The sequence below is a fragment of the Theropithecus gelada genome, chromosome 12 (genome assembly GCF_003255815.1).
Source record: "Theropithecus gelada isolate Dixy chromosome 12, Tgel_1.0, whole genome shotgun sequence".
In the NCBI taxonomy this organism is placed as follows: Eukaryota; Metazoa; Chordata; class Mammalia; order Primates; family Cercopithecidae; genus Theropithecus; species Theropithecus gelada.
In genome coordinates, this window is record NC_037680.1 from 50,491,415 (window position 1) to 50,512,300 (window position 20,886).

Consider the following 20,886-nt stretch of genomic DNA (forward strand, 5'->3'; position numbering starts at 1 on the left):
GAGGAAAGGTGGGAAGAAACATGGTGAGATGCAGAAAAGGCTTATTTTCAAGGGCCTGAGATATGGAAGAGGGAATGAGAGTAGGAAAAAAGACCAGGTCTTATCTATAACCCAGTCCAGAAAAGTTGCTCTTAAATTGGGCTGCAACCTCAGGAATGCTCTGTACACAATTAGGAAAAATTACCATGACAAACCTAGATATTTGCCTGGGCATCTTTTCTTTGTGAATTCATTACACTTCATTAAAATCATAAAATTCTAGTCCTGGAAGGGAACTTTAGAGACGATCTTTAATTCGTCACTAATTTTCACTGCCTCACCTCCAACGTATACATACATACATTCATACTCAGAGAGACTGAGATATAGGAAATCACAATGAAACTGTTTTAAAAGGTTTTTAAAATAATAAACAACTTAAAAAAAAAATCATGCTACTGGGCTGAGCGCAGTGGCTCATGCCTGTAATCCCAGTACTTTGGGAGGCCGAGGCGGGCGGATCACCTGAGGTCTCAGGAGTTCAAGACCAGCCTCAACATGGAGAAACCCTATCTCTAGTAAAAATACAAAATTAGCCAGGCATGGTGGTGCATGCCTATAATCCCAGCTACTGGGTTATAGAGGCTGAGGCAGGAGAACTGCTTGAACCTAGGAGGTGGAGGCTGCGGTGAGCCAAGATCACGCTATTGCACTCCAGCCTGGGCAACAAGAGTGAAACTCAGTCTCAAAAAAAAAAAAAAAAAATCATGCTACTGTAACAGGATTTTACATAAAGACTGTACATATTGTAACAATATAAACAAAGAATATTTACTCTAATGGAAGCCTCTAAGCTGCAAATGGTGAAGTTATAGGGCCCAACCTGAATGAGGGGATGGGGTTGTACAGAACAGGGCAGTGATATCATGGGAGTCTCACTGCTATATTTATACATGTGATACATTTTGTTCCTTAATCCTGATAACAGAAATAAGAACCAAGGTAATGTATCCAAAAGATGCATTCACAAGGCCAAACAAGTCCTTTTTCTTTTTCTTTTTTTTTTTTTTTTTTTGAGACGGAGTCTCGCTCTGTCGCCCAGGCTGGAGTGCAGTGGCCGGATCTCAGCTCAGTGCAAGCTCTGCCTCCCGGGTTTACGCCGTTCTCCTGCCTCAGCCTCCCGAGTAGCTGGGACTACAGGCGCCCGCCACCTTGCCCGGCTAGTTTTTTGTATTTTTTTTAGTAGAGACAGGGTTTCACTGTGTTCGCCAGGATGGTCTCAATCTCCTGACCTCGTGATCCGCCCGTCTCGGCCTTCCAAAGTGCTGGGATTACAGGCTTGAGCCATACTGAATACTTTTTGAGCTATAACTAAATTTGGGAAACACTGTTTATACAGAACACATTTTATATGAACAATCTCAATGAATTATCTTCTACATGAAAGGCTAAGTAATTTAAATGACCAAGTTCAAAGAGCTAGTTATGGTAGCAAATAAAGACCACAGCACTTGTATTTCAAATTCTAAAGTAGTATTCTTCTTAACACACCAAACTCCTTGATAGCATCTACTCCCTAGGTTACAAATAGACCATATTCTCCAGTTTTTTAGGATTCATTTTCCTTATAGAAACAATATTATTAATGGTACCTAACATTTTGGGCTAGCCTTCAAGTCTATTTAACTCATCAGATAAACTACAACACTAAGTCCAAAGGTAGTTGCTGTGCCTGGGGAATGTGCTGCACAGGAGAAAAGGGTAGAGACAAATAATGCTCTTCCTCCTATCCTGCACAAGCAGGACATATTAGGCTGTAAAACACTGACATTGTTCACCTTTCCTTTTCTCCACCCTTCTCCCAGGAAAACCTGTTATTCAAATCCTACAAACTATCTTGAGCCTCCATTCTAAATCCTTCCCAAGGTCCTGCCCTGTATCTCCCACTCCCAACAGTCCTAAGGTTTCTGAGCTTCAAAATTCTCCTCTACTGCCTTCACCAACTACTAAACTCCTGTATTAGTCCATTCTCACACTGCTATAAAGAACTACCTGAGACTGGGTAATTGATAAAGAAAAGAGATCTAATTAGCTCACGGTTCTGCAGGCCGTGAGGCATTGGTTGGGGAGGCCTCAGGAAACTTCTAATTATGGCAAAGGTAAAGAGGAAGCAGGCACGGCCTGAGAAGGAGGAAGAGAGCAAAGGTATAGGTGCTACATACACACTTTTAATCAACCAGATCTCATCAGAACTCACTCATTATCATGAGAAGAGCAAGAAGGAAATCCACCCCTACAATCCAGTAGTCTCCTACCAGGCCCCTCTGCCAACATTGGGGATTATAATTCAACATGAGATTCGGGCGGGGACACAAATCCAAACCATATCAACTCCGGTTGTAAGAGTGTAGCTCATCCCAACTCAGAGTCTTGGTAACAAAATATGACTCAGAGATCCTTAATCTCTAGTGCAGATTTTTAAGAGGACTGCTTTTGAATTATTCAACAAAGTGAGTAGGGTAGGGAAGCAAAGAAATTCTTTGTGCAGATGAATCATTTGTAATTTGAAGAACATTGTATAGCTATAAACCAAACTTTATATTTCATTTCCTAGATCATTGATGTGTGTACATGTATAGGGAATATATATTTTAATTTCACATGACAGAATCCTAAGGAACACTTATTTTTTTAAAAAGTACTTATAAACCTTTTCATCTGTGGAAGCTAGAAACAATTTTATAAAACTTTTCCTATTTATGTGGAGTGAAATTCTTCAGCTAGTTTGAAAAAGATGAAAGTCCTGACATATTTGATAAATTACATCACTCACAAATCAGTAAGTCAGCAGATGGTGCTAATAAGATTACAACGGGCACTCCCAAATGTATCACTTTCTTAAATTCAGTGAACCATCTGGCAAATAGAAATCATTGGCTATAAATAGTATTGCAAAAAATACAAACAGGCCAAGGGAAATTCCTAATATGCATACGGTCAGTAGCATTATGTTCATATTAAAAAAATGCTTTCGTATATAATTATCTCTTTCATAAGAAATCCGAAGTGCACTACTGCATTGTTACCTCTTGATAAGAACAAGAAATTGTCGAAAGAATATTCAAAACCCATTTAATGAAAACCAAACAGGAATTCACAAATATTACTACATGTAAAAATATATTCAAATGCAAAAGTACATTTGACCAAAAAAAGAAAAAAAGAAAGATTCCTGAATGGGCAAAGGTTTTTCCCCATCCCCACTTCTTTCAGCCTTCCATCTCCTGTAATAAAAAGACCATTTTTCTTTACCATATTCTTTTTAACTCTAAAGATTCTGATCAGAGAAAGAAATAATTCCAAAAAATTCATTCACCAAAAATTATTTGAAATCCTAATTCATAGTATAAATAATACTATTAATAAGCTTTATCATAATACAAAGTAATTTTTCCAAAGCAGAATGTCTGTGTTGTATTTCTAGCTTAACTGATCTTGTCAGAAACTGATGACCTCCTACAATAGTTCTACAGAAATCGTTTTTTATATTTATATGCATATATGTGTGTATATATATGCACACATACAGAAATAGAAAATTGTGTGTCAAAAATATACACACTTCCATCTACATATATACTTGCTGAGATATAGTAGCTATAATTTTTATAGGCAGCTCAGGAAATCAAGAAAATATATTTATCCCATGATTCCCTCCGAACCAAGCACATAATGTATAGTATCCCCAAACTATTTTTAGTTGTTGTGTACAAATTATGTGGAAAACTAATGAACACACAAAGATGGGAAAGGGGAAGGAACTGAATCATAGTATAATAAGAATTAATAATAAAACGTTTTTCTACTTAAAATGCATTTAGTGAACTTGACACATTGCCCTTCATTATAAAACAGCTTAAAAGACTTTCCAAGTATTTGTCTACCTATCTTGAATCAATTTCATGACTCAGATTAATTGACTCATATAATGTTACCCAAAAGGTAATACTAAATGACTATAAGCCCACCAAGGCATATGAAAATGTGTGTATAACACACACACACACACACACACAAAGTCTGCATATCTAAAAGTTTAGTTATATTTTCCAGTTGAACATAAATATGTAGTATAATAAATAATAAAATATAATTATCCTTTATTAACAGTTTCAAGAAAGGCAGGATCACAAAAACGAAACATAATTGATAGCTGGTAGGTGTAAAAAAATACCTAAAATTAGTTTGTTCTACTGATTTCATAATTGGATGGCATACTCTACTAACAGAGCAGCAAGGGTGCAAAGATTGAAATTTAAACCCCTAATTAAGCAGTAGTTTGACAGTTCTAATGTCCTGTACCTGCTTGACACCATGACTCAGTAAGCAATCTCAAATGAAAATTAATACCGCGTATAGTATTAGTTATAAGTAACAGCTGATCGTGTTTAGAAAATGAAAACCTTGAGCGTTCAAAAATGCTTGTGCTCACCAAAAACAACAAAAACTTCTATATAGTTTGATTCATTCAAGAAACAGCAATTTGTAATAATAAAAAATGGTTTATGGATTCACTTACAATATCTTGATTACTGTCATTTGCTCATAACACAACTGCAACCAACCCGGCTGCCATGTCAGCTTCTCTTCAGGGGCTAGGTCTTTAATCATAAATCAATGAAATGACTAATTCAACACTGTTAAAACTAGTGAGTAGATGCTTGGAGCCATTCCAGTTTTTGCATCTTACAAAAGGTCAATACAGCTACTCAATAACACAATAGACCTATCTTTCAAAATGCTTCCTTCTTCTCTAGGGTTGAAAAATAACACATTACCATTTACATTTAGGGTGAACTTCAGTAACTAAAGTGTTCAATACTTCTGAAATGGTGACCTGCTAAAATAACAACAGTTTTAGTCTTCCTCTTGTGGCCAAAGTCACAAACTTCTCCTCACCTCTTTCTTGATGGTTTAAAATAGTTTTCCAGATCTAAAAGACCCATGAAAATATTTATTACTATTTCCTGCATCAGGCTTATTTGCTATAGTAACATTACATGTTAATCTTAAAAAACAAAAACTTTTTCTTTTGCTAAAGAAGCAACTAATAATGCAAATGCAGCTTAGATGTAAACATTACCAAAAAACAAGATGCTAACACAATTAAAAGGATTTAGTAGTTAAAATGGATTTTAACTATTTACATCTGCTTTCAGTGTTATAAATGATGAAAACCTAGTATTCATATCCTTCATAATAAAAATTTATTCTGCACTTTAATACAAAGGCTATGTTGCATAAACAGAGGATTTAAAGCTGTAGCAGAGTGGCTGAATGAAAGGAAAATGGCAATCTTTCTGGCTCCAGTAGATGCCATTCCCTATCACACAATATTTCCCACTCATAAATACATGACAAATACTTCCTCAATCATTTTTTACGAGCAGGGATGCACAGGGGGTAGTCAATGGCTAGCTTGAGGCAAAATAGGAACAGCAGGCGGCAGAAACTGTACAGAAAATGGCTATGTGGTAAATTCTCTTCTGGAACATCACTCAGTTACCCAGTCTTTGATCTTTCAGCTACAATTACACTAACTTCCACAAGATCTGGATCCCTCCCAACCCTCCCCCCAAAACATACGCACACCAACCCCAAACCAGATCATTAGTTATACCTAAAACCTGTTAAGATTTGGTTTTATAAAATAGGATCATTCATACCTCTACATTATTATAAATTAAAATTTGCTATTTAGACAAGAGTTTACTTTCAATTGGCTATAACCATATCATCATCACAACTGGTCTCACAAAAAACATGGGGTGTCTGGCGACAGCTAAATCACAGACTGGCGTCTCCTAAGCAGTCTGTCTACCATTAGGGTCTGGGAAATGGTATTTACTATACAATTAGAGCCAGGGAGTTCTACCTGTAATCATCCAAATACAGGTGTGAGAAGCCCCTTTGGGCAAGGAAACTGACTCATCCCTTTTCATGTAAACTTTGATGTCTGTATTGTTTCACAGAGCCAGAGGAAACCTTACCATTCATACCACAATGAGAAGATTTATTAACTGAGGTCAAGTAATAAATTTTAAAATTCATTCCTAAAGGTAACAATTTTTAACACAATCATCACATTTATAAGAATTTGAAAGGCAACAGAACTGATTATTTTAAAGTTAATTACCTGATGGAGGACACTGACCAGCCTGAATGAAATCTTTAAGTTCAATTTATGCTTTTTAGAACATTACCAATAAAGAGGCTAAATTCAGCTTCTATCAGGAACACAAAATGTCTTATAGTAATATTAACAGGGCATTTTTAGTTGCAGTAATTTCACAGAATTTATTCTAATGATTTATTGGAGTTAACCATCTGACATTAATTATTGTTTTGGCTTCCAGTCTATGAATGTTTATTTTTCAGTTTAAAGCCTTCTCACTCTTTGATATCATATGGAAATGAGAATTTTTAATGGAAAATTGAAACCATGTGCATCTAAGTACTTAATGAAGTACAGGGAGAAACAGACAATATATTTTAGGAGAATTCAGATATTTTGCTTTGGATAGTTTTGATTTGTTTGTATGACTCAATAGTATAAAATACTTAGAGTCCAGTGAGGCAAGTCAAAGTGAGTGGTATGCCAAATGTGGACATGCCTACACGTACATGAACACATAATTTTCTGAAGTTATTAGTGACAGCAACAAATCTTGTACATTTTGGTTACATGCCAAAAATGACAATCAATACATGAATGAACAGTTTTTACCTCGATGTACTTTTAAAGCATTTGAAACAGGTACTGGTCTTTCCCCACACACAGCCTTTTTTTTTTTTTTTAAAAGCATTCAATCTGGATTTTAAAATTCATGCCCAGCTACAACCCCAAGTGGGTATTTTAAAGTCACTTATAATATCAACACAGCTAGAAATCCTAATGTAAGAAGTTTTATTGTTGTGACTACATTTATTCCCATTTTGCAATGGAAATAAATAATAACGTCTAATAAACTTACATTTGATAAGTAAACATATAATTCAATATTGCTTAATTTAATTCAGGTTTTCTTAAGTTCTCTAACTATAAATCAATTAGAAGACTCATCTGTGAAGGTAAATACCAAGCAAAGCCTTCTCATTCATTTTAAACTTTTTAATAATAAGGACAAAAATATTAAAATTAAACATTGCGGTTAAGTACATATACATGGGTGTGTATTTGTGTGTGTACAGAGATGATGCATCTCGGTATATATGGTGAGGAAAAACTTACCATTTGTTTTTCTTTCTAATGTAGTCTTTTTCAGAAAGATTAACCAAGTAGACCATTGGTTTTGAAGTCAAAAATAAGTGTTTATTCAACACTTCAATCTAAAGTGGGAGATGGAGAAAGAATCCTTTTAAAAGTTTAGTAAATATGGAGTAAATCACTGAAGAATTTGAAAGTAAACATTCTTTAAAACAAGTAGGCATTTTCATTTTTATAATTCTTGTTTCCAAAAGATTAGTGGTTATGAAATATCATGAATGGGGGAAAAGAAAAAAATAACAAGCCCAGGAATAAGCAATCACTGACAGAAATAAAAGTTTAGATATAATGGTAAGTGTAAAATAATGACAACTCTAATTTGTTCTCTAGCAAATCAAAGCAAAGGCAGTAAGAGATGGCATGATATTTATAACTTACCTCTTTGTCATTCCAATCATGATAGAAGCGAACAGGTTTCTTTTGATCTATAACCCAGGATTTTACTTTGCACATTATATCCTAGACACGATTGAGAAAAAAGTAAATATACATGAATAACTAAGCATTTAGATACTAAATATTAAAATAAAAAGTTTTTAAATTTTCGAAATAAAAATAGATTGTTTTAATGAAAGGGGGCTAGGTCACACAAATAATTATTTTCAATATCTCACTTAAAAACCAAATACTAATAAAACATTGTGGCATTAAATTTTTAATGTATAAAATGGATAATATTAGCAAAAATTTGTAACAGCCTGAAAAATGTCAATTCACTTACATCAAAGACTAAATACAAGAGTTAATACCATTTCAATATTACCTAGTGATGCCATATAGAAGACAAACATGCTATTAGAAAATGGAGTGAGGGAATATACTGAAGAAAGACTAAATTACATTTTTCCCTTAAGAAGAAAAACAAACAAGACAAAATTGAGCCTATTATCGATGATCCAGCCTCCAAAATATTAAATCAACTGACCAAATCCCTTTTTATTTTAAATTAATTTTTTGTCAACACCTTCTCCCTGACCACTTCTCCTGCAGCCGCACCCCTGATACCCCCAACTCCCCCACCCCCCCAACCTGCCAAAGCCTCCATTACACAATGGCAAGAGCCCTGCACTGGTGACCTCCAACCAGCTGCATTCACTTTCAGAACATCTCTCTCTGCTGGAAATCTAAAGGCCTTTTAGTTAGCAAGCTAGTGTGCATTCAGAAGGAGTAACTGCAGGAAGAGCCCAATGTGCTTTGTTTCTCTGGCCTTTCTTCACAGAAAGATTAATCATCTGTGAAATGGAAACGGCAAACAGCAAGTGACACAAACTGAACCCTTCAAGCCTTTCCTCATCAGTTTTGTGGTTCTGAATCTAAAAGCTGCGTGTGGCAAGGTTCTCCTTACAGGCAGGTGTTAATAAAAGGCTCTCGGGTCTGAAAGGTCAAATTTTGCTCTTCCAGAAGAAGTGCATTTGAGAGTCATCTGGGTTTTTGTTGTTGTTGTTATTAAAGATAATTTATGGATATGTTTTAAATATGCATTTCTCAAAAGTTATTGTAACACAATTATTAGTAATCAATTTCCTGGATTTTTATCGATGTACTTTACTTTACCATAATCAGTTATTCTTCTTTAAATATCCATTTGTATAAATTATCTCAATATTTAGTATACCTTCCTTCCAAATCTTGCTGTTACCAACAGGAAAAATAAGGAAAAAGCCTTATATCCTTAGATCCTGATTTGAAACCCTCCAGGCAAAGGACTTCCCACAGATTTTAACAAGGAAGGGGCAAGCTGAAAACTTTTAATGAAATCTAACATGTTCTGCTTAAGAATAATCACTTTTACTCTTCTATAACTGAATTTCACTCATAAATGTTTAAAAGTGGCTAATGTAACACCATTTCCTACAAGGAGAAGATCAAAGTGCTATATTACAAATGCATTATGATTAAAAAAGCCCTGTGCAGCCTTGCTATTAACTGTTCTTTAAACCCTAAAAGGCTTCCCATAGATCTCACTTGGCACTGCATATACAACCTTTGACAAGTAATGTAGACCATTTTTATTCATTGCCTAAAATTGTAGGCAATTATGTGCGTCACACTGGCCACCTGCAAATTCTGAATGCCTGCTCTAGTTGTCAGTGCAAAAAACTAATGTCGGAGGGGATTAATCTAGGGGGAGAGAGTCCTCTTTAATGGCTCCAGCAGGTGAAATGGCCCAGCTGGTTACTATGATGAGTGGCCAGAACAGCTTATGTAGAGACACGCAACAAGATTATACAAAAGAAAGAAAAAACAGTGGTACCATCTTATATTTGGTTCCATTAGTTTTTTCAATTAAAGAAAGAAAACAGACAAAAGAAAGCCAAACAAAAAATAGGGGAAGAAATTAAATTTTAATCATATAAAAAGTATAAAATACTTCTGTAACTCTAAACATTTTTACAAAACCTAAGAGCCTCAATAAGTGCTGATCACTAGTGAAGGAATTTCCATATTTCTCTTTCATTTTAAATTAACTAGACCAGTACTTCAGATACAGAAATCTTATCACAAAAGCATTTTGGCATTAGTTTGCTTTTTCTCACATTACAAATTATATTACAAATTAGGAGCACTCAAAAAATTTTTTGCAGTCAAGTTTTAATTAAATAGAATTCACTTATAATCAAAGTTCTTGAACAGCACAGTATTCCTTAAAGCCACATTCAAATATTTTTAGAGAAATTTATATATTATAACCTAGTTTTTGAACAGTTGAAATAAAAATATTTTGTACTCAGTGCTCTCTTATTCCCACAAAAGATCTAACAGCCAAGAAAAGACAACTTAGATTTATTAAGAGATGTCAGTTTTATTTCAGACAAATAAAAAACAGATTGCCTTTCAGATAAGATTATCTTATATAAATGATCAGTATATGGTATAGTTTCAATGTGCTCTTTTTCTTACATAAAGTAAAAATTAATTCTAATTTTAGCAAAAAATTAAAAGATGTAATATTCCTTATCTGAAAAACTTCTAAACAGATGAAAGAAAACATTTGGGCTTGTTTGGATATAATGCTTAATGGTTGACTGAATTTATTTCCTTATGTTCATATGTATAAATACATATATAAATAACGATGATTAGAAGAATAAAAGGTTCCAGTTAACTGAACTTGGTTAACTGGAAAAAAAAATTGAATCAATGCATTTAGAAGTTGCCTTAGGTTCCACATTTCTTTACTATCATTATATAAAAATACAGATGTAGGGGTACTAAACTGGGCTGTTTTGATAACTTTAACAAATCCCTCATTTTCAAAATAAATTCTGTACATTATAGAGATACATAAAAATTCCTGGTCATTTGAACTTTTTTGTTAGATTGCAGTTACATGAGTGGACTAATTCAAGAGGTAACGGTATAATGCTTAAGCGTGGGAATAAATCCTAGCCACTTACCAGGTCTGTGACCTACTTCATTGATAAAATGCAGAAGATGAGATCTACCTCCTGGGGGTTGTTGTGAAGATTAAAAGAGATAATGCATATAGTGTTTAGCACAGTTCTTGGCACAGAACTGTTGTTGTTGTCATGATAGATGAAAGATTAAATCCCAGTGATCTACAAAATGGCAATATGTTCTGTTGGGTGCTCCTTTGAAGTGTATGTATACTTTTCCATCTGTATAATTTGTTCACTAGTCCTTTTCTTCAAATTTCTGAGTTACTAAAACTACTGGCTTTTTTCATGAAATCTCAAGTCAGGCTTCTAATTCTGCAAGAACTAGCTTTTGCTAAATGACTATCATTTAACTGCAAAAAAACCCAAACTCACCTTTAATACCTCACTATTTTGCTTTGACTCTTCTTACTCAGAGTTTCACATTTAAAATTAGAAATGCTCTATTTTCTTGATATATTTTATTATTGTTATTGTTAACAGTAACTGTAATGTATTTAGACTCAGAGCATCATGTGTGACTTGCCTAAATTCCCAGAGCTAGTAAGTGGCAGAGATGAGATTCAAATTCTGGTCTAAGTGACTTGAAAGTTCATGTTCTGTTCCATATCCTGGCATATCTGTCTTCCTTACTACTTTTATAACTGTTCCTTGTTTAGCCTAGACATCCCCCAAGGTTGTTATTCAAAATCCTCATTCTCATTCAGGGTATCAGAGAAATTCAATATTCTTATTTTTATTATTGGGGTACAATAGCTGATCATTAATCCATGTATCACAAAAATAGTAATTTTTCTTTGCAGACAATTACATAATAATCCAGTCATTTATTAGATACTCCTAAAATACGAGACTTCTATATCTTGGTATCTTCAGTTCCCATAGCAGGAATTATTAACCTATGATCCATACATAGATTTCACCCTGAAATTGTACATAAAGTTCCGTTTATGTCCCTTTGAGGGAAGATGGCACATAACTTTCACATGCTTTTAAAAGGGATCCATAATCCAAAAATCCAAGAACCATGGCTGTTAGTGACTCTGATGGCACTACTCAAATGCCCCAACAACAGCCAATTAAGTAAATGTTCTAGGTCCAGGGACTTCCAGACCAGAGGTTGAAACACTGACCCAAAACTTGCTTTAGCCAGACCCTGCACTGAAAATTTCTCTATCCTATCCAGTACTAAACTGATAAAAATTCTACCTTTTATAATGTTTATCTAACAAATTCCAGTTAAAATCAAAATAGGGATGTTGAAGAATATTATATATTAAATATATCATTATTCTAAAAGAACTACTTGCTTAAGGTTAAAAAATGTTTAGAGAGAAAAATATGGGACTTGTCCTACTAGATATTAAAATAAACCATAAAACTATAGTAATTAGAATAGTATGGCACTGGCACAAGAAGACAGATATAAATTAGAAACAATTGAAAAAGCCAGGCATGGTGGCTCATGCTTGTAATCCCAGCATTTTGGGAGGCTGAGGCAGGAGGCTGGCTTGAAGCTAGGAGTTTGAGACTGTCTTGGGCAATATAGTGAGACTCCATCTCTAAATAAAATAAAAAAATTAAAAATTAACTGGGTGTAGTGGTGTGTGTCTGTCGTCCCAGCTACTTAAGAGGCTGAGGTTGAGGGGGGATTGCTTGAGTCCAGTACGAGGCTGCAGCAAACTACGATCACACCATGCACTCCAGCCTGGGTGACAGAGTGAGACCCTGTATCCAAAAAAATAATGAAAGAAATAAACATTTTTAAAACTTTTTTTTAAAGAAAATCTAGGCTGGGCGTGGTGGCTCATGCCCGTAATCCTAGGACTTTGGGAAGCCAAGGCAGTTGGATCACCTGAGGTCAGGAGTTCGAGACCAGCCTGGCCAACATAGCGAAATCCTGTCTCTACTTAAAAAAAAAAATACAAAAATTAGCTAGGCATGGTGATGGGCGCCTGTAATCCCAGCTACTCGGGAGGCTGAGGCAGGAGAATCACTTGAACTCGGGAGGGGGAGGTTGCAGTGAGCCGAGATTGCACCATTGCATTCCAGCCTGGGGGACAAGAGCAAAAGTTCTCTCAGAAACAAACAAACAAACAAATAAATAAAATCTAAAAAGCCATTAATTGGAGATTTGCTAATTAAGTTATTGGGAACTGATAGAACAGAACACTTTGTATCCATTAAGATGAGATGTATCTATATGTATATCTGCATGGGAAAATGTCCAAAATACACTGCTAAGTGAGAACAGCAGGTTTAGAAAAATGGAATATGGTTAAGAATATGGATTTCAGCCATATTCCTCAAGATTTGAGTTCAAGTCCTGGTTCTACCACTTTCTGGCTGAGTAATTTTGGGGGTGAAGGGGACTCCCCAAGAACTAACACAATAGGTTAATTCTAGCAATAACCTTGGTAGAATATAGGCTGCCAACTGTAGGTTTTCAGTTATATGATTTACTGAAGTAGACAGTAAGACCACCACCTGAATATAATGTTTCTGGCCCCTGTCTACAATAAAGTGGCAACCAAAATGGACACCAATTTACTTCTGAGGTATAGATCTCAGCAAAGGATCTGGCCATTCTCTAAAAAGGCAACTGTCCTTGTGATTCCTGAAAATAAGTTTGAATGGATTTTACCATGTTTGAGGAAGGGTCTGGAGGTTGTGGGGAAGCCAATAAATCTGATTTTAATAAAAGGAATACTGGTAATTTGTGGAAAGTAGAGTCATAGAAAAAACACATCTTTAAAAATGACTGAGAAACAAAAAACCTCAATGAACTATTTGGCATACTTAGTAGAATGCAAAAAGATAAGAGCATCTATGCAATAGGAGCAGATGAACTGACTTATGCTGGTCAGGTAGCTTTAACAATGACAGCCAACTATGCACTCGAGGTCACAAAAAGAGAACAGTGACGTTAGAAAAAAATGGATGAGATATATCTAGAGAGCTGATAAAAGTACAAGTATTTTTAATGAAACCAAAATCAAAGGAGGAAAATAAAAGTCCAATCTGGAGACACGACTGATATGGCAGAAGATAATCAATGGTCCTATAGGTCAAACTTGAGAAGGGAATATACTGAAGTATAACATACACTCAGTATAACATATGCAAGTGCCCAAATGAACTATCAGAGAATGAACACATGTCTGTAATTACTACCCTGATCAACATATAGAAGATTATTAGTAGTACAGTCACAATGTTCCACTACTCTTCAGAGATAATCACTCTTCTGGCTTCTTTGCATCACAAATTAGCCTGTTATTGAAATTTATAGAAATAATCACACAATATATATTACTTTGTGTCTGGCTTCTTCTGCTCAATATTATTTGTGAAATTCATCCATGTCATTCCATGTAGCAGTATTGTGTTTTTCTCTGTGGTATAATATTTCACTGTAGGAATATTGCACAATTTATACATTCTACTGTTAATGGACATCTAGGCTGTTTATACTTTAAGGCTATTAGGAATAAAGCTGCTATAAACATTCTTGTACATGTATTTTGGTAAATTTGTGCACGCATTTCTCTTGAGTATATACCTAAGACTGGAATTGCTTGGTTGTAGGCCAGGCATTTATCTAAACTTCATACATATTGCTAATAAATTTTCAAAAGCAGATGTACTAATTTACACTCCCATCAGCACTGTATGACAATTTCATTTGCTTCACATTCTTCCCAACACTTGGTATTGTCGGTCTTACTAATTTATAGCAAGTGTATGGTATCTCACCATAGTCTGAATTTGCATTTCTGTGGTGATTAATGAGGAATTTCTTTTGTGAAGTACTTGTTGAAGTCTCTGCATATTTTTCTATCAGGCTGTCTTTTTCTTATTTATTTGTAGGAGTTCTTTGTTAGATACTGCAGATATCTTCTTTCTCTGAGGAATGTGCTTTTATGTTCATGAAAGAGACTCATCTATAATTTTTCTGTCTTATCTTGTAAGATTTTAGTATCAGGACTATTCTGACCTCATAAAGTTTTTCCTCTTTTTCTACTGTATGGAAGAGTTCATTGAGACTTTACATGTATAGTAAAGTCATCTGGGTCAGGACTTTTCTTTATAGTAAGGTTTAAAATTATGAATTCAATTTCTTCAATAGATATAAAAGTATTTACATTTTTATTTCTTTTTACACTCATTTTCTTAAGCAGTCTTTTAAATTCGCCCATCTCATATATTTTTCAAAATCATTGCCATAAATTGCTTATAATAGCCTCTTAGCAGCCTATTGATGTCTACAGAATCTACAGTAACACATTTTCATTCATAATGCTAGTTTTTTCTTTTTCTCTTTCCCCCTTCACTAGTCTTGCTAAGAATTTATATTTTACTAGTGTTTTCAAATGACCAACTTTTGGCCTTTTTGATCCTTTTTATTACATGCTTCTTTCCTATTTCACTAATATTTACTTTCATCTTAATTGTTTCCTTTTATCTAATTTCTCTGGGTTCCTTTTATTGTTCTTTTTCTAACTCCTTCAGAAGAAGACTTTCAGATCACTGATTTCACCTTTCCTTATTTTAAGACATATACATTTATGACTAAATTTATAGAACTTGAGTTTAAACATCAGAAAACAACAAATTTTGATATATCGTATTTTCATTATCATAGTTAAACTATTTTCTTTCCATAGTGATTTCTTCTTTGAAACATGATATCTTTCAGAATTATACTGCTTAACTTCTAGACATTTAGACAATTTCTAGTAATCTTCCCATTATTGACTGCTAAGTTTAATTCCATAGTGTTCAGATAATATATTCTTTATGATTTCAATAATTTGAAATTTGTTTGTTTTATAGCCAATGAAATGGTCAGTTTTGGAAAATGTTCCATTTGTACTTGAAAAGAATGTACATTCTACTGTTGTTGGGTGCAGTATCCTATATATGTCAATTAGGTCAACTTCCTTCATTAAGTTGTTTAAATCTTCTATATTCTTTACTAAAATTCTGTTTATTCTATCAATTACTAAAAGTATTAAGATTTTCTTTTACTACTATAGATTTGTTTTTCTTTTGTTTTGTCTTCCAATCCTGCCACTTTTTGCACTATGTATTTTGAGGTTATATTATTATGCATATACAAACTTAAGTTTTTGTGCCTCCTGGTATACTGAACATTTGGCATTATGAAATGCCCCTTTTAACTCCTTTAAAGTCTACTTTGATATCATACACTATCCTAACTTTTTTGTTGTTGTTAGGGCTTGCACAGTATATATTTCTCCATTCTTTGCTTTCAACTTTTCCACATCTTCAACTTACAATAGTTCATTCAATTTAAGATTTTTTACTTTACTGGGACATAACCGCATTATAAGTCAAGGAGAATTTGGACCTATGATGGTTTAGCTTATGACTTCTGGGTTTTATGATGGGTATATTGGGGTATTAGTGCTTTTTGTTTTGACATACAATATTTTCTTTTCTTTTTGAGACAGAGACTCACTCTCTCACCCAGGCTGGAGTGCAGTGGTGCAACCTTGACTCACTGCAATTTCCACCTCTCGGGTTCAAGCCATTCTCGTGCCTTGGCCTTCCAAGTAGCTGGGATTACAGGGATGTGCCACCATGCCCAGCTGATTTTTGTATTTTTAGTAGAGACAGGGTTAGGCCATGTTGGTTTCTTGGCCTCAAGCGATCCACCCACCTCAGCCTCCCAAAGTGCTGGGACTACAGGCGTGAGCCACTGCACCAGGCCAACATACAATATTTTCAACTTATGATGTAACCCCAACGTAAGTCCAGGAGCATCTGTATTTAAGATGTGTTTCTTGTAGGCAGCAGAGAGGCGGACTTTTAAAACCCAATCTGACATTCTTTGTCTTTTTTAATTTTTAAAAACTTTATTGGAGTAAAATACATAAAACATAAAATTAGCCATCTGAACACAATCTAGTACTAAAGCATTTCATACACTCACAATGTTATGCAGACCACCTCTATTTAGATCCAAAACATTTCCATCACTCCAAAATAAAGCAAGGTACTCATTAAGCAGTTTCTATCCATTATTCCTCCCCCTAGTCTCTGACAACCACCAATATGCAGTTCTGTCTCTATGGATTGGCCTATTCTGAACACTGCATATATATGGAATCATTCACGATGTGACCTTTTGTGCCTGGCTTCTTTCACATGGCATAATGTTTTTGAGGCTCATGCACATTGTAGCATCAGTACTTCATTCCTTTTTGGCTATTATGAATATTGCCACTATGAACATACATGCACATATATTGTTTGAGTAACTGTGATGGGTATATACGCAGAAGTAGAATTGCTAGTTCATATGGTAAGTCTATAATTAACTTTTAGAGAAACTGTCAAACTCCTCTTTTTTCTTTCCCCAGAGAAAGTAAATGTATTTGAAGTTTTGTTTTTAACTGACACATAATAATTGCATATGTTGATGGGGCACAGTGCGATGTTTTGATACATGTACACTTTGTGTAATGATCAATCTGGGTATTAAGCATATTCATCACCTCATATATTTATCATTTCTTTGTAGTAAGAACATTCTTCTGGTTATTTTGAAATATAATCTTTGTCTTTTATTGCAGTATTTTAACATTTTTACTCCACTACCCTCTCCTACCCTTTCTGTATTATTGTCATGTATTTTAACTGAACTCTATACATTAAAACATGTTATCATTATTGTTTTGTTTTTACTTTTTATTTTGAAAAAAATTTTAAACTCACAGAAAAGCTGTAAGAATAATAAAAGTACAAAGTTCCAGTATAAAATGATGGTAATGGGGTAATGGTTGTACAATATTATAAATGTACTTAATACTAGTGAAATTGTACACTTAAAGTGGTTAATGGTATATTTTATGTTATGTATATACCACAATAAAAAAGTTGTTTTTAAGGAACAGGGAACTTATGCTTTAGGCTATGTCTTGAAGAATGACTAAGAAATGGGAATGGAAGAGTACCAAACAGGTAAAGTTCTGGTAAATGACCGCATGTAAAATCAGTACATTTAAAGTCCTAAGTTCACCGTCAGGAGAGCTGGAAAAAAAGCAATGTTAAGCCAGCAAACCCAAGTCACAAAGAACTTTGTGAGCCATGGCCTTTATGTTGGCACTGTCCCATAGGAAATAGGTATTTTAATCAAGGGAATAACATGATTAGATCTTCATTTTGTATTTGTGGAAAACAAGAGCAGTTAGAGGCAAAAAGATCAGTTAAACCGCAAAAACAAATTAAGTATAAGTGAGGCTCAAACCAAAGAAGAAGTAATAAAAACAAGAAGAAAGAAAGAGGTATGGGGAATATTCAAGATATAAAATCAACAGGATGAGATGTAGATGGTACAAAAGAGGAAGGAGTCATAGATACAGTTTTTCTGTTAAACAATTTGGTTCAATTAACTAGAGATTATGAGGACTGAGAGTTCAGCCTTACCAAAAATTACTCTAGTATCATGTTCTTTTAGAAATGATCTCTTTAAGTCATGTGTCCTAAAAGGATACACAACAGTCTAAAGAGAAGAAAGGGGTAAATGTGAAGATAAAAGGAGGAAGAATATATTTTTACAGTACAACCACACCTCAGAGATATTGCAGGTTTAGTTCCAATAAAGTGAGTATCACCATAAAGCAAGTAAAAGTGAGTGCAATGAAGTATCACTATAAAGCAAGTCACACAAATTTTTTTGTTTCCTAGTAAGCATAAGGGTTATGTTTACATTATATTGTAGTCTATTAAGTGTGCAACAGCATGTCTACAAAAACAGTATACAAACCTTAATTTAAAAATACTTTTACTAAAAAATGCTAATGATCATCTGTGCTTTCAGTGAGTTGTAATCTTTTTGCTGGTGGAGGGACTTGCCTTAATGTTGATGGCTGCTGACTAATCAGGGTAGTGGTTGCTGAAAGTTGGGTGGCTGTGACAATTTCTTAAAACATGAAAACAATGAGGTTTGCCATATCAATCAACTCTTCCTTTCACAAAAAATTTCCCTGTGACATGCAATGCTATTTCATAGCATTTTACCCACATTTCAACTTCTCTCAAAACTGAAGCCAATCCTCTCAAATCCTGCCACTACTTTACCAACTAAGTGTATGTGATATTCTAAATCCTTTGTTGTCATTTCAACAATGTTCACAGCATCTTCATCAGCAGTAGATTCCATCTCGAGAAACCACTTTCTTTGATCATCCATAACAGGCAACTTCTCATCCATTCAAATTTTATCATGAGATTACAGCAGTTCCATCATGTCTTCAGGTTCCACGTCTACATCCAGTTCTCTTGCTATTTCCACCACATCTGCAGTTACTTCCTCCACTGAAGTCTTGAGCCTCTCAAAGTCATCCATGTGGGTTTGGAATCAACTCATCCCAAACCCCTATTAATGTTGATGTTTTGACCTCTCATGAATCATGAATATTCTTTTCTTTTCTTTTCTTTTTCCCCTGAGATGAGTCTTGCTCTGTCGCCCAGGCTGGAATGCAGTAGTGTGATCTTGGCTCACTGTAACCTCAGAATCCCAGGTTCAAGCAATTCTCCTGCCTCAGACTCTCAAGTAGCTAGGATTACAGGCACACACCACCGTGCCTGGCTAATTTTTTTTTTGTATTTCTAGTAGAGACAGGGTTTCACCACGTTGGCCAGGCTGGTCTTGAACTCCTGACCCCGTGATCTGCCCACCTTGGCCTCTCAAAGTGCTGGGATTACAGGCGTGAGCCACCACGCCCAGCCATGAATATTCTTAATGACATCTAGAATGGTGAATCCTTTCCAAAAGGTTTTCAATTTATTTTGCCCAGATCCATGAGATAAATCACTACCTATGACAGCTACAGTCTTATGAAATGTATTTTCTTAAATAATAAGATATGAACATCAAAATTACTCCTTGATCTATGGGCTGCAGAATGGATGTTGTTTTAGCAGGCAAGAAAACAACATTAACCTCCTAGCACACCTCCATCAGAGTTCTTGAATGATCAGGTACTTTGTCAATGATCAGTAGGTCTCAATGAAAGGAATCGTTTTTTTCTGAGCAGTAGGTCTCAACAGTGGGCTTAAAATATTCAGTAAACCATGCTGTAAACAGATGTGCTGTCATCCAGGTTTTGTTGTTCCACTTATATAGCACAGGCAGAATAGATTTAGCATAACTCTCAAAGGCTCTAGGATTTTCAGAATGGTAATGAGCATTGGTTTCAACTTAAAGTTACCAGCCACATTAGCCCTTAACAAGGGAGTCAGCATATCCTTTGAAGCCAAGCATTGACTTCTCTTCTCAAGCAATTAAAGCCTGGATGGCCTCTTCTTCCAAGGCTGTTTTGTCAACATTGAGCATCTGTTGTTTTCATTGTCTTCATCAGTGATCTTAGACCTTCTGGAGAACTTGCGGCAGCTTCTACATTAGCACTTGCTGCTTCACCTTGCAGTTTTATGTTAGGGCTATGGCTTCTTTTCTTAAACCACATGAAACAACCTCTGCAAGCTTCCAACTTTTCTTCTGCAGCTTCCTCACCTCTCTGTTTTCTAACTCTAGAATTAAAGAGTAAGGACCTTGCTCTGGACTAGTCCTTTGCTTAAGGGAATATTGCAGATAGTTCGAGCTTCTATCAAGAACACTAAAACTTTCTCCATATTAGCCGGGCATGGTGGTATACACCTATAATCCTAGCTACTTGGGAGCCTGAGGTAAGGGGATCACTTAAGCCCAGGGGTTTGGATCCAGCCTGGACAAGACAGTGAGACATTGTGTCAAAAAAAACCAAACCAAAATAAAACAAAAAAATCCCTTTCTCCATATCAGCAATACAGCTGTTTTGCTTTCTTCTCATTCGTGTGTTCTCTGGAGGAGCACTTTTAATTTCCTTCAAGAACTTTTCCTTTGCATTCACAACTTGGTTATCTGGTGCAAAAGACCTGGCTTTCAGCCTATCTTAGCTGTCAACATGCCTTCCTCACTAAGCTCAATCATTTCTAGCTTTTGATTTAAAGTGAGAGATGTGACTCTTCCTTTCACTTGAACACTTAGAAGCCATCGTAGGGGTATTATTAATATTTGGCCCAATTTCAATGTTGTGTCTCAGGGAACATAGACAACCTGGGAGAGGGAGAGAGATGGAAAACGGCCAGTAGGTGGAGCAATCAGAGCACACC

General features: G+C 35.1%; 1 protein-coding gene across 3 annotated transcripts in view; it reads right to left on the minus strand.

Moving 5' to 3' along the window:
* The window catches only part of OLA1 (Obg like ATPase 1), a 171,481-nt gene that overhangs the window by 41,881 nt on the left and 108,714 nt on the right, over positions 1–20,886 (minus strand). For all 3 annotated transcript variants that reach the window (XM_025404193.1, XM_025404192.1, XM_025404191.1), the window contains 2 exons: positions 7,685–7,765; positions 7,271–7,368 (listed from right to left, as the gene is read on the minus strand). In XM_025404193.1, the coding sequence (XP_025259978.1) occupies positions 7,271–7,368; positions 7,685–7,765 (179 nt within the window). The remainder of the gene's footprint in view (positions 1–7,270; positions 7,369–7,684; positions 7,766–20,886) is intronic.